The following is a 13,735-nucleotide window of genomic DNA, read 5'->3' on the forward strand; positions in this document are numbered from 1 at the left end:
CCATCCTTCTTGTCATTTGCAATGCAACAAGGTTATGGACAGATGTAATGAAAGCTGTTAACTGTTCAGTCTCTTAATGCCAAGCGATCCAGGGTTCCAATAATATGCGGATTGTTCGAATACTACGAAGATTTGCAGGACTTACGATACTTTTTTCCGGTATTAATCAGAACAAAAAATATGGTTTAAAAACGTACTTCCGCTCTCCGGACTTTCGGAGGCCTGCTAGGTGGGCAAATAAAAATAAAAATCGTTCTGCTGTAGTACCCTTTCGGTGCCCAACTGTCATACCACCAGAAGGATGCATGAGGGCTGGGATACTGACAATTTGCCCACGCCTAGACAGGGAAAGTCGAACCTACCGGCTAGCAACTTCGCGCTCTAACCACAGCCATCTCGCTTGGTAGGCATAGCCCCTTTTATATGTTGCCTCCACAATTGATATCGAGGAGAGGTTATGGTGAATTGTTATGCTACGCATCTGGACTTCGAGATGTGCGGTACAAAAGCCACTACTGAAGCCGGCACAGACTGGTTTTCCACATTGATAATGCCTTCCGAGATATGCGATGACGATGACGTCGAAAACAGATGGACTCTATCTCTTGGCTCGCTAGAGGCAGGCAACAGAACCAGCAACTCCACTGCTGTTCAGGGTGAGGGGGCACCACCATCCAACCAGAACAAAGCTTTGAACGTAAAAGGCCCCATATTCAACGCATCCTATTTTAGACCGAATCCCATGTTACCTGGAATCGACGACGGTACTTCCTTTTCCATAGTGTGGTTGCATTGTGTTACGGACGTGGAACCTCTAGGGGAGACAAACCGTAGTCTGTGGAATGCCTGTTTGCAGCATGTCTGTTTTACGAAGCTAATTATCATTATGAAACAGTTAGACTGATCTTGATGCACAAAGCCAGATACTGAAGTACTTGGCTATGCCACGGATTGTCATGAAAAGTGATTCACGTTCCCCATATCACAGAAAACTCGCTTCTGTTGCTTCTAGTGCAGCCGTCGGGTGGACCAATCTCCAAGTGTACAGATTTGTAAGCGTCTTTTGCCCAAAAATGAAGTTGACGGTTGCCGTGGAGCTGAACCAAATAATCTCCCTCAGCAACATGGACTGTGATGGAAATTGACCAAAAATACCAGCAAAACCTATTGGCAGGACGATACCTGCTTTTTCACTTGTTTTTAGAGTTATTGGTTGAAATAATCTGGCAAACTCTGAATTTTATTTCTTACGAGACCTGTCGCTCGCCTACTAAAGAGCGCTCAGTTGCACCCACCATAGTCACCATCATCATTAACATTTTCACTTCCGTACATCCATGACAACATACTTGAATAAGGCCCTGTAACGGAAAGAAAAGCGAGGAAGAGAGGGGGACCTGAGGCTAGTCCACCACGAAAATCGGTCTAAAGCTTGTCATGGTAGTCAGGCTTCTTTGTTGCAGTGATCCTGCGGACCATACTGTCTGGAACTCAGTTTCAACCAACCCAACCATATCAGGAAGGTCAATGGGGAGTAACCCGATGACAGCAAGTCTCCGTACTGTAAGCAATCGTGCTACGAGGCAGTCTGGGGGTAAAGTCGTACTGTCCTCTGTGATAGGAGTGTAAATTCAGTCAGACGTTTCCCCCAGGCGACCAGCATGTCCATATTTATGGAATCAGCGATACTGCCTTCTCCCAATGAAGGACGGGTTGGGAAAGGTCGGTCCCAAAATCTGCACACTCCGATCCCCCAACGGTTGACCGTGACCGCCGGCGCATTATTCATTGCGGTCAAAATACTTTTAAAACCAAAGTCTGGTACTGTTCAAAATACACCTGCTGTGCGCAACTGCATTAGAAGTGAGACGGTAATGCCCGTCTTTCTACGCCCTCGGGTCAGGCCGGCCCCCTGCAGCCAAGTGGGTCAGACTAGTGAGTTATTGGCTCCGCTGCCTCACGTTTCAGACTTCTGAGTCGGAGGCTAGGGGCAGGGTCCCTGAACAAAACCCCACATACTACTACTGCTTTATGGGTCAGACTTCTGAGTCAAAGGCCCAAGGTGGGGTAACTCAACTAATACCCCTTCCTCGGTTGGGGCAACCGGAGGGTATCGTTTGCCCTTGTAGCTCTTCGCTCACCGGCTTCCCACACTTCCTCTTCATTCATTCGAACGATGCACTGTGATCAGGCCACCTGCCAGTTCCCTAGCCATTATTTCGGGTCTTAACCTTCACCCGGAAAAATAAACCAAAATACTCACCTCAAGAGATCTCACCCACGTTGCAGCCTTTGATGTCCACACTTTATGTCGAATTGGGCAGCAGATATTTCTTGACGAAACCTTGCTTCCCCATTCTGTCGATGTATGTTGTGTCTCCGAAACACGCATACAAGACCCCTCTTCGGGTATCTTGTGGTCCAGAAGCAACGACTCGTTGTATCTACGATGTAGGAGTCGCACTCAGCTCCAAGGCTGAAAGTGTTTAACTAGATTGGATCCCAATAAATAGTTGTCTTTGAGCTGTGCGGTTGTCTGGCTCAATTAAGATCAATGCGTTAAATGGTGTTTATTTGTCGTATCAGCATGCACCTCGGCAAACTGCAGTTCTGAGACTGAGAAAGATGGACTTTGTCAAGATCTGTCACGACTTCTTCGGTCGGAAAGAAGGGGAAATATAATAATCTTCGTGGAAGAAATGGACGACTAAGTCTGGAAGAAGGTGATAGATTTGAGGTGGATTCTCATGTACGGATAATGGGGAGCGACTGCTTCAGTTGTGTTCAGATCGTTGTCTATTCCTGTTAGTACGAAGTTCTAATATAAACGCTCACATCGAGTTACTTGGAGGCCGCCTATAATAATAATAGTCGTCCAGCTGTAGCACCCTTTCGGTGCCTAGCTGCCATGCCACACGAAGGAGGCACGAGGGCTGGGATACTGCCAGGTTGCCCGAGCCTAGACAGGGGAAGTCGAGTGGCAGAGGTCGGGTTCGAACCACGGACCTTCCGGTCAGTAAATTGGAGGCCACCTACTACAAGGCAGTCAAGGACTCAGTTGGACAATGTAGCTATCGGTTGCCGAGGAGAACCTCAGTTAAAGATTTTCGTTCTTTCTGCGATGCGCAACTTGACTCTGATCACGCCATTGTTGGGGCCCGGTTTGCACTTCGCTTTCTGTCTGCATTGACCTTGCCAAAGGAGAACAGTCCCATTGACCAACTTCGACAGTTTTCAGTAACTCACGAGCATCGAGCTGATCTGGCTGGAAAAGTATTGGAAACTTAAATTCTTGTGATGCGCAACTGACTCTGATCACGCCATTGTTGGGGCCCGGTTTGCACTTCGCTTTCTGTCTGCATTGACCTTGCCAAAGGAGAACAGTCCCATTGACCAACTTCGACAGTTTTCAGTAACTCACGAGCATCGAGCTGATCTGGCTGGAAAAGTATTGGAAACTTAAATTCTTGTGCATGACGAAGATTGCTTGGATTTGGGGTGGAGGCGAGTCAAAGGAGCTATGCTTTCAGCTTTCAGAACTGTTTCTCCGGGCTCTGTGACTCGGGTAAATGAACAGTGGATATCGTCAAGATCAGCAGATTATATTGCTGCTAGGAGGGCCATACCAACAACTAACGAGTGGAATGGCGCATGCAAATCTCTCAAATACTGGATAGTTAGGAGCTTGAAGAATGACAGAGAACGCTGGTGGATTTCGAAGGCGCAGGAGATGGGGAAGGCTTGCACCGCAGGTAACAGCCGCGCCTTGTTTTACTGATTCGACAAGCCGGTCAAAGGAAGGCAGATATCAGCGAAACAATATGCAAAAAAGACGGAATGGCAATTCACTCCCTCATTCGCCGTCTTTAGCGGTGGGCTGAGCACTTCAAAAAACGTTCAGCTGGCCTTATTCAACACGACCGCTGGAAGAGCCCAGCTGGCCTATATGGACATCAACACCAACCTGTCATCAACGACAGCAAGATATCAATCCTCCGACGCGACAAGGCACCTGGCCCGGAGGGTCTACACCCCGCGCTCCCCACAGAAGGTGATGAGGTCGTGGTGAATAGTCTGACAACCATTTTGCAGGAGCTTTGAAACGAAATCATAATAAAAACCGAATGGAGCTCCGCGACCGTCATCTCAGTCTTTAAAATGAGCGCAAGAACGTCATGCGAAAACCATTGTGGCATCAGCCTTGAGCTCTCCAGCATTATTTTGCGCAGGTTGATCGATTGTCGTCATCATCATCATCGACAGCATGACGTCAGTGTTCAACACCGATGCTTCACTGCCGTCGATCGATTATCGGAAGAGAAATCCGTGAGAACCAAGCTACGTTTCACCTAACCGAGGATGCATCGACCATATGTTTATCTTGAGACAAATCCTTGAACTAGCGCAACTTCTTCAGACGTCCCATGCTGGTCCTTTTTCGTGTTCTGAAAGCTGATTTTGATTCTGTCGATCGTCAGAAACTGTGGTGGTGTCTGGTAATCACAGGTGTCCCTTCCAAATCTGTATCCCTTATGAGGGTTCTGTATACGAACTCTTGTGTGAGTATACGACAAGCTTTTGCCTGAGTTCACCACGTCTAGTGGTACCCCATCTCACCTTTTGTCTTAAAATTTATTGACGTGTTGCTTGAAATTTCCCTGCCTGTCTCTGGAACCTCGCGATTCGAACTGTTTTCAGGACGCTGAGTATGCGGACGATATTACTCTCCTTGGTTCAGATTCTTTAAAAATGTGAGCCATTTTAAATGACCTAAATAACTCTGCCTCACGGTTTAGCGTGCGCCTCAAACCTGAAAAGTGTAGTTCTGCTACAAGACTGGGTTGGACCAAACCTAAACCTCATACTTACAGACTTGCCAGTCGAATTGGTGGATAAATTTGTTTACCTGGGCAGTTGTATAAGTTCCGGTGGAGTGGCTGAAGAGGAGATTACTTCTCGAATAGGGAAGGCCAGGACAGCTTTTTGCCAACCTCGACACCTACGGCGCCGGCTTGACGGCATTTAGTCTACCAAAGGCAGAGTTTACACTGGCAGTGCGATCCATACTGCCTCGTGGATCAGAGACGTGGTCTTTGCGCGCAGAGGACCTACAAAAGGTGTCAGCGTTCGACCATTGGTGTCTCCGAAGTACTCGTCGGATTAGTAATGCCGAGGTACGCCAAACGGTACTAGGAAGGATAGAATCTCCTGAAGTAGATGGATTACTCACGCTTCGTAGTTCACATGATTAGGAGATGTGCTCCGCATTCCAGAAGACCGTCTGCCTCACAGAGCTCTTTCCGCTCAGACCTCTGCCAAGTGGAGACGACGGAAAGGTGGACTGCATGCCTTGGCGAAGAAGTATGACAACACTCACAAGTAAACTTAGTTGGGTGGACAGCTGCCGCCTCTCTGGATGGGGACCCCGGAACCCAACTCATTAATGGTTAATGACACTGGTAGAAGTGGTTCGATCGCACAGTCAGTGGCGCTCGTGCATCAAAGCTATCGTCTTCAATGCGTAGTTACCCAGTTCCCTAACTAACTGAATATGCCATCGTCTCCGGGGCTTGGCTGTATGTTCCAGACTACCCCACTACCCGGTGTTCGAAGCTGTAGCAGCTGGAACCAAGGTGACTATGACACAAGGTTTATAGCTGCTAAATCGATTGATTGATTGATTGATTGATTGATTGATTGATTGATTGATTGATTGTCAGCAACAGACCGGGCAATCCGAACAGAGATTGTCAGTCAGCCGCCATATCTTTCAGTGCATATAGTCAGCACACGGAGACTCTAGCTTAGAGGACGAACAATGCCAGCAGTTCCCACACTTTTTCCTAATGTCCTCCATTTCTATCCATGTCGTATTCCGCTATGATGATAATCACTGCTGGTTCCATACTTTTGCTTTGGGGCGTGTTCGTCCTGATCACTCGCAGCTCCATCTCATTTTGCAGGTTTGCGGTCCGAAAACAAGAGCGTTGTCTGTCCTTTCCTCCAGTCCCGCCTATTATCGATAGAAAAATCTTTGCAACCAGCTGTATAACTTATCTTACACTACCCTCGCCCCACTGCTGTCGTTTTACGGGCTTCGATCAATTTGTTATTATCGATGTCGCTCACTTTGCCTGCATCTATTTCTAAGCCATCCTCCGTCCGAGAAAATAGTATTCGTGTTGTCTTTATTTCCCAATTGTCTCGACATTTCCCCACTGAGCGCCAATAGCATACAGAGTTTCAAGTCGTACTGATGATCCTGGTGTTGTTGGCGACCTCAGCGCTCTTGACCCTGTATATGTTGCTTCTCCAGTCACCAGCCATAAGACAGTGCTTTTTCATTGCCGCTCGATTTTACCGTCGACTGTTGACATTTTGTCACCTCCAACATTGTTACCCACCCTTCAAGTGTCCTTCTAGCAAATACATCCTTTTTGTTTCCGTTTCAGCAATCTGGGGTTGGTCCCATTGATGGACTTAACCGATGAGCACAGCATCGAAATTTCGTCCACTCTTTGGGAACAGTCAGTCCCACGCCGCCTCTCTGATATCCTATCTAGACGCAAAAGTACCACGAATGCTACACCTGGCAGAAAATCACGTCCTAACGGCACAGGACGACGCGCTACTATCACCGAGGCACGCTCAGGTAACACTTCCCCACGGTCGTCATCATCTCGGAAACCGGAAACTCGCTTGGGCAAACCGGTGGTAAGTGTTTTTGTCTAGCTATTTTCTTGGCCTATCAGCTAGGTGCACCCTTTCATTTGGTTCCGAGTTTTACGGTTTGACACAGACGAGTGGATTATACGAGGTGAAATGTGTGCCTGCATCTGCGGGATCCGGGTAACCGACGACACGTATTAGCTTTGTTAGGCCTGTGTTTACCATCTACTCAGATGGTTTATCTGACTCCTTGAATTATTTTTCCATGCATGAACTGCGTACCGCTTAATATCTGGACCATCCGGTGAACTTGACTAGTGAATCTGACGTTGCTTTCATAGTTACGAAAGTCCTATAGCTTAGAGCAGAACTCACCATGCGCAGGTCTATGATTGCTGTTCATTATCTCCAGCATGAACGAGCACGTGGGCTGTCATTTGTTGTTGCGACGCTTTTTAGCATTTCACACACCGTTGTGTTTCGTTGCTCCCAATGACAATCTCGCATGTGAAAAATGCTCTATCCAATCTTCATTACGTAGCTCGAGTTTTCCAAGTCTGTCTTTTTTACAATGTGGACCCGCTTTAATGATTGCATAATTGTAGCCATCTTCTGTTTCAGGTGCCGTCAAGGCGAACAACCCCCTATCGAAAGCAGGTAGTTTTGTCACATAATGGATCTTCTCGTAAGCGCACCTACGTACGACGCACGCCTTCCTGCTCCCGTGCTCGAGCTACATCGAAACCCAAGCGTCAGTACAGTCGTTCCCTGAGGCGTCCCTCCAGAAGGCAGTCTTGTACTGCTCAAGAATTCGCACCTACTCCATCTACGGATGTGCCAGTTCCGGAATTCGTCCAGCCCGCCGAACTAGCTCCTTTTGAAGAGGCCAACGTGCCTCTCCAATCTCCGGGAACATTTGCCATCCGTCGCCCTTACACCCGACGGAAGGTGCAACCGGTCAAGCAGACAAGGCGCACCTCGGGTTCGGTTCAATATCGTTCCTCGAAATGGAAACTCAAACGCTTGGGGAAATCAATAGTCTCAGAAACCACCAACCAGGAGAACCACGAGGCCTTTGTAAAAGCTTTTGCCATACCCACTCACTTGTATCGGTATCTAGCAATCCGGCACCGCGAACGGCCTTTATACCTGAATCGGACACTAAGTTACCTCCGTTCCGCTCCTTTGTCTTCCGACACAAAGCCTACTGGGAAGACGTCAAGTCGTGAGTTCCGTAAAATGCATTGTCGGATCTGTCACATAATACGCTCAGTACCAATCGTTATGTACTGTACTCCCAATGAGAATTGCCTTCTGTGAGGAAGACAGAATTTTCTGGTCTCTAAATTTTTTGTATTATAATATAAACCTATTTGTCTCACCAGGCACGCCCTACACTTGAGGAAAACTGTCGCGGTTGGTTACCAGTCTGGTGAAGAGCAGTGTTTCTCCATAAAAACATGTATTCCTGAGGGTGGGAATGTTAAAGCATTTATACCTACAGATAAAGGTCGCCTCTTCGTTGCTTTGATTGAAACGGATAGAAACAGACGGATGTGCCTTTATTCACTGAAACTATACGCGATATTAATTACAACTCATTGAAAATATACTGCGATATCTCGAATATCGTACCGACTGAAACATGATGTGACTTTTGTATAGTTGAAGAGATCTCGCAGTTGAGTATCCCGTTGGAATTAAACTGATGTGCAAATGAGAGTGATTCGCAAATTCTGTATAATGCGTCTTCAAGTCGAACGTGAAGTTTGTCGGAACTCGGGAACCGCGCCTACCTGATGAGGCCCAAGATGGTCTAAATCGGTAGTGAGCTGTCAGAGTATTCAGCAACCTTGTTAGTAGTTTACTTCAATAAAACACGAACATTCACCACGTTACTGGGAACTCATCCGGCCCTGCATCCCGTTGGCGCTTCAAGGCAGGATGACACGTTAGCACTTCAGAAATTCGATTGCACTCTGAACCCACAGATGCCTCTGATAATTCAAAGCGATACACTAGAGGTTCAGGAACACTGAGTATCTCAGACATTGCGTTAGCTCTTGTGGCAGTTTGACATATGAAGTCAAAACACGAATCTCAAAGATCATAATTACGTTTGCGAACTCGCCTCATTTGTGGCATCGAAAAGACATATCAGGCCCCAAAGAACGTGTGTATCAGCGTACAGCGCGGACCATACTGTTGGGTGGCGTTACGGGTGAAAAATTCGAGATGTCTTCATACCTTTGACCACTGATGTCTTCAAACTGTAGCTGGAATCGGCTTGCATCAACGGATTTACAATGAGGTCCTCAGGTACTCAGTGAAGCAACGGATACTTCAGTTTGAGAATGCATTCGACATTGCAAGCTAAGGTGACTCGGTCATTTCTACGCCTGGCGAATTCCCCGTACCTAGAAGGATGTGGTTTTCCGTCTCTAGTCGGAGTAGCGGTAACCTAGAGCTTGACATGTGAAGTGTCCGCCAACGGCAGCTTCTCGTCGCTAGACGTTTATCTTTCTAACGCTGACCCTGAAAACAGAACGTTTTGTGGACATGAATTTTCCAAGGATTGTAGCGGAGAATGAAATTTTTTAAAAATGCCACAAGCTCTTGTGTAGTCAGATTGTGGTTTTCTTACTCCTTGACTGTTACTTGTGTTGCGATTCGAGAAACTGCATACAATGGTTCCATCTTGCACCTGATACCATTGTTCGGTTCCAAAGGGGGGGATTTTTTGAAAAGATGAAAGAGGGACACTGCAATCACCCGCTGAGGCATTTATCACATCCATCCTTACTACTTGCCCACGCATCACCATCAACTCCTGTAAAAACCGATTACTTGTTGTCCACTGGCTGTAGCTGCCGCAATTTGGTTCGTCAGTGATATAATAATAATGATAGTAATCGTTCAGCTGTAGCACCCTTTCGGTGCCTAGCTGCCATGCCACCCGCAGGAAACACGAGGGTTGGGATACTGCCAGGTTGCCTAGGCCTAGACAGGGGAAGTCGAGAGGCAGAGGTCGGATTCGAACCATGGACTTTCCGGTCAGTAAATTCGCGCCCTAACCACTTCGGCCATCTCCCCCCCCCCAATGATATAAGGAGGTAGAGTTAGATAGCTACGCATTGAGGGCGGTAGCTAATATAATTGATGAGTGGATACATGGGTTTCATGGGTCTTTCGTTGGATAAATCGGGAGGGGAAGCTATGCGTCGAAGGCAACAGCTTGGGTACATGCTCGCCATTGAGCGCGTGACTTGGTCGTGTACAACAGTGCATCTAACTAGTGATGTGTCGCGTCTCAAGGTCTCTATCCAGAAAGGCGGTAATCACCAGCGTAGCTGAGTTTGATGGTATTCGCTTTCATACTTCGCTGTCAATTCTTTGCCTGACCTCCCCTGGTTCTTTTCCACCCTTCTCATGGTTGTGTGAGGTGTGTCCACGCAACAGTTTTTCGTGTGTCGGGATCGATATTGACCGGTCCATGTATTTTTGAGACTACGCACTCAAACACTTGTACATTAAGTGAACAGTAGACACACTTTTGCTCCAAACAAACGCCTGACCAGCTGTCTTGGGCACCCTGGTTCCATGAGAGGATGTATTCACTACTTACTAGTGCTTTTAGTGGAGTCTTGTCCGCCTAATGTGTTCCACTTTTCATCATCTCATTTATGCATCGTTATAGGCGTTTCAGTGGGAATTTTGACAGACTCCCTAGCTGAAGCGTTGCCTGATGGGCTGTCTTGTTAAGTATTTTCAGCGGACCTAGATTGTTCTTCACTGCTAACCGAACCCAGTTCAAATGCCCGCGCAACTGGCCACCCTCGTGACTACCAAAATAGCCAGATGTTTCCCACTTCCTTTTCGCCTTTTCCGTCCATCACCTACCTTTTTCTGATTCTAACTTTTTAAGTTTGCGACCACTTGTAACTATCCCAGTCCCAACTTGCGCTGAAAGTTCCATTTTTCTTCATGTTCTAAAATGTCCAGGTGTTATTTCGTCCCTTAGAATAAGCTTCATCGAGACTTCGATGACAACTTGCAATCGCTTACGCTTAAAGACATCTGTCCTCCGAGGCCTACTGATGTGAAATCATTCGGGTCACTCCATCAACCAACCCAATCGATAGCCTCGTTGTTCAACCATTTTCAGCCACACTTTGAGTATTATCATTTCCCTGAAATCTTATTCGTCGGTGCATTTGTTCTTCCAGATTGCATTTACTGTTCTCCGTCATATTTCGTGTTCTTTGTGAGCAAAAGCTACCGCCCATATTAAGATCATTTAGAACACGTTACCAGCTATTTAGCTTTTCAGCAATCACTTTGACGCCAATAATAACTGTATCCGTCTACACTTTCAGAAAACAGAAAGCAATTTATATCACATAAAATGAAAGGCCACCTACTCTGACCCCGTAGTTCCGCTTGCAGTGCTCCCCTCAGAGAGCAAATACTTCAGGAACATATTTGCTTTAAGCGGGCCTGCATTCTTGGGGTTAAATATTCCTATCAGTGCTTTCAAAACCCACAAATATAGCACGTTATGTATGTATATATTCAGAAAACTCTGGGTCTTCCATAGCATAGGAATGCTTGGAACCAGAGCACCCGGTTTGATTCTTCGAGGGATGCGCTGTGTGGTTGAGCACTTTTCAGGGACCGCGGTAGACATCAAGTAATCCCTGGAAATGTCGGAAACATTGTCCCCATCAGCCCAACCTCGTATGAATTTGCCCGATGAGGCTAGACCGAAACAATGGGCTAATTATAACGCTCTTTTCTTGGTAGTCTCCCGAAGGATGTCTCTGTTAGTATGCCTTTCCGCGGTGGCTTCTCTTCATATGCCACATTTTTTTCCTTTTGGGCTCTTTCTCCCCAGATCCTCGCCCTTCTGTTAACAGTGTTGCCGAGCGAATTCTCCGAGAACGACATCAACCCCCTGGTCGGAAAACGCCTACCAAGAACACCAACAACGATATCAGCACTTCTCCCTCCCAGGAACTCAGTCCACTTACCAGAGAGCTAACACTCCTATCAGCCGTCCTCCCATTCTGGCCACAGGAAGTCCAACTCATTTTCGAGGGTTTCTTTGACAGTATGAACGAATTGGACTGGGTGACGGTCGAGGTAAGATTCGTGGACGGATGTCAGCGTGTGGTAATTCAAAGTAATGATTTGTGTACCTTTCAGGAAGTCTTTTCACATCCATGTCTGTCGACGAGAAGGTGTTTATGCTGAATCAGCGATGACTTAAATTTTTTTTTCAAACAGCGCTCAACATGGTCATGCAACCGTATAGTCACGCGTGGGTTCCATGCTGTGAATTTGTGACCTTCTGTACGGATCGGACCGATCAGGTCCATCACACTCTGCTAGTACCGCCGCCGTTTGCTAATAACCGCGTGCTCACTGGAGTTGGCTTATTCGCAGCTAATTCTAAAATAGGTCTACGAACTAGAGACGCGCCTTGAGACATACTGCTCTACCCTGTCCTAAAAGCTTCATACATCGGTACCGGTAAAACGGTAGTAGGACAGACAGTTCATAAAAGTACCAATTCAGCAACTTCGAATTTCTTGTGTGCAGTGTCACTCTCCTGGTTTTATTCAGTTTCGCGTTTGGGTCCAAAAGATGCCTCACTTCACAGCGAGTGCATCTCGATTGTATGATTAACTGAGCGTACGCAAGTCTTTTTGCAAATATTACTAGATCTTGTCATTTCCCCTCCTAACTTTCCTCACCTATATCACATTCTTCCGTTCAGGCATCGGTCAGTCTTTATTTCCGTTTCGGTTGGGCCTGGCGCCACAAACCCTGTGCAGCTGATACTCTTGTGGCTCCTTTTGTCAGTCCTTTCCACCTCCCGTGTCACAACCCCGGTATCAGCCTCGAACCCTCACGTAATAGCTCCACCTTCGATCCTGACATATCTTGTCGTTTCCAGCCGATGACTTTGCTGAATCAGGCCAAATGGCTATCATCGAGTGGCCGGTTGAACAGTGGTCAACTTGAGTTGCGAGTGAGCGCTATCGAACGGCGTTGGCTAAAGCGGCCGGACCTGTATCGTCCGAATGGGGTCATCAACGGGTCCCTGGGAACGGTCAACGGTGCAAACGAGAAGACAAATCGTCTCAATCCTCTCCCAACTACTCGTAAGGGTGGTCTCAGTTCAGCCGCCTACCCCGTTCACTACACCACAGCTCCGTTACCGCTGTTCTGTCCGAACCCAAGTGAGTCTTTTAGTTGTTCTATCCAAATTCCTGAGTGCTCGTGAAGTTGGTCCCGTTATGGAAATTTTCGCTGTGTGTTACAAGAATGGCGCCGTGGTAGTGTAGTTGGCCATGAAAGCCTCCCGGGCAAACGAACTACGATGATTGGATTGTGTTGATTCGTGGTTCTACACTTTATCATCAGCTGTAAAAATCGCGCACATGTTGTACAGTGTTTATAACTGCCGCAGCTCCGTTCACGGATGGTTTGGGTAGGTGGGTAGAAAGCTGCTCTCTGGAAGTGGTAATCGATGAGTAAATACAGGGTTGTCAGTGAACTTTCAAATGGGGAGGTTGGAAGATGAGCTATGCATAAAAAAAAAGACCTGGATGCACGAGCGCTATTGAGGGCGCGACTGGACCATGTCTGACAATGTTGCTGACCATTCGTGTGTCCCGTCTCGGGGTCCCCATCCAGGGAGATGGCAATGACCAACGCAACTGGGTTTGCTGGTAACGGCTTTCATACTTCGCTGCCAAGTCACTTTGGACCTCCCCTGACTCGTTTCCACAGAGCACGTGGCCAAGCGAGCGAAACCTGCTTCTGCACTTGATGCTCGATGCATATTTTTATCGTCCGCTCCGAAAATAGCAGCACTGTGAGGGTAACTTTGTCTGCTTATAACTCCCAAGTAGATGAAAGGTGGTTCTCGCTTGAATTCGTGTCAACTTACTTCCACCAGGAACTAATGCATGTTGATTTACGGAATGAAATATGAGTAGTCGTATTGTCAATGGCTTCACTCAGCTGACCTGGCCTTAACCCACCGCGACCTTCCAGA

At 47.2% G+C, this 13,735-nt stretch overlaps 1 protein-coding gene across 1 annotated transcript in view; it reads left to right on the forward strand.

Annotated features, from left to right (window-relative positions):
- Nucleotides 1-457: 457 nt before the first annotated feature.
- The window catches only part of T265_09632 (hypothetical protein), a gene marked incomplete at both ends in the record, with an annotated part of 41,005 nt that continues 27,727 nt past the window's right edge, over nt 458-13,735 (forward strand). The window contains 5 exons of the mRNA XM_009175762.1: nt 458-764; nt 6,653-6,714; nt 7,291-7,894; nt 11,564-11,811; nt 12,449-12,914. Coding sequence (XP_009174026.1) covers nt 458-764; nt 6,653-6,714; nt 7,291-7,894; nt 11,564-11,811; nt 12,449-12,914 — 1,687 coding nt within the window. The remainder of the gene's footprint in view (nt 765-6,652; nt 6,715-7,290; nt 7,895-11,563; nt 11,812-12,448; nt 12,915-13,735) is intronic.

This window comes from Opisthorchis viverrini (assembly GCF_000715545.1).
Source record: "Opisthorchis viverrini unplaced genomic scaffold opera_v5_291, whole genome shotgun sequence".
NCBI classification, from domain to species: Eukaryota; Metazoa; Platyhelminthes; class Trematoda; order Opisthorchiida; family Opisthorchiidae; genus Opisthorchis; species Opisthorchis viverrini.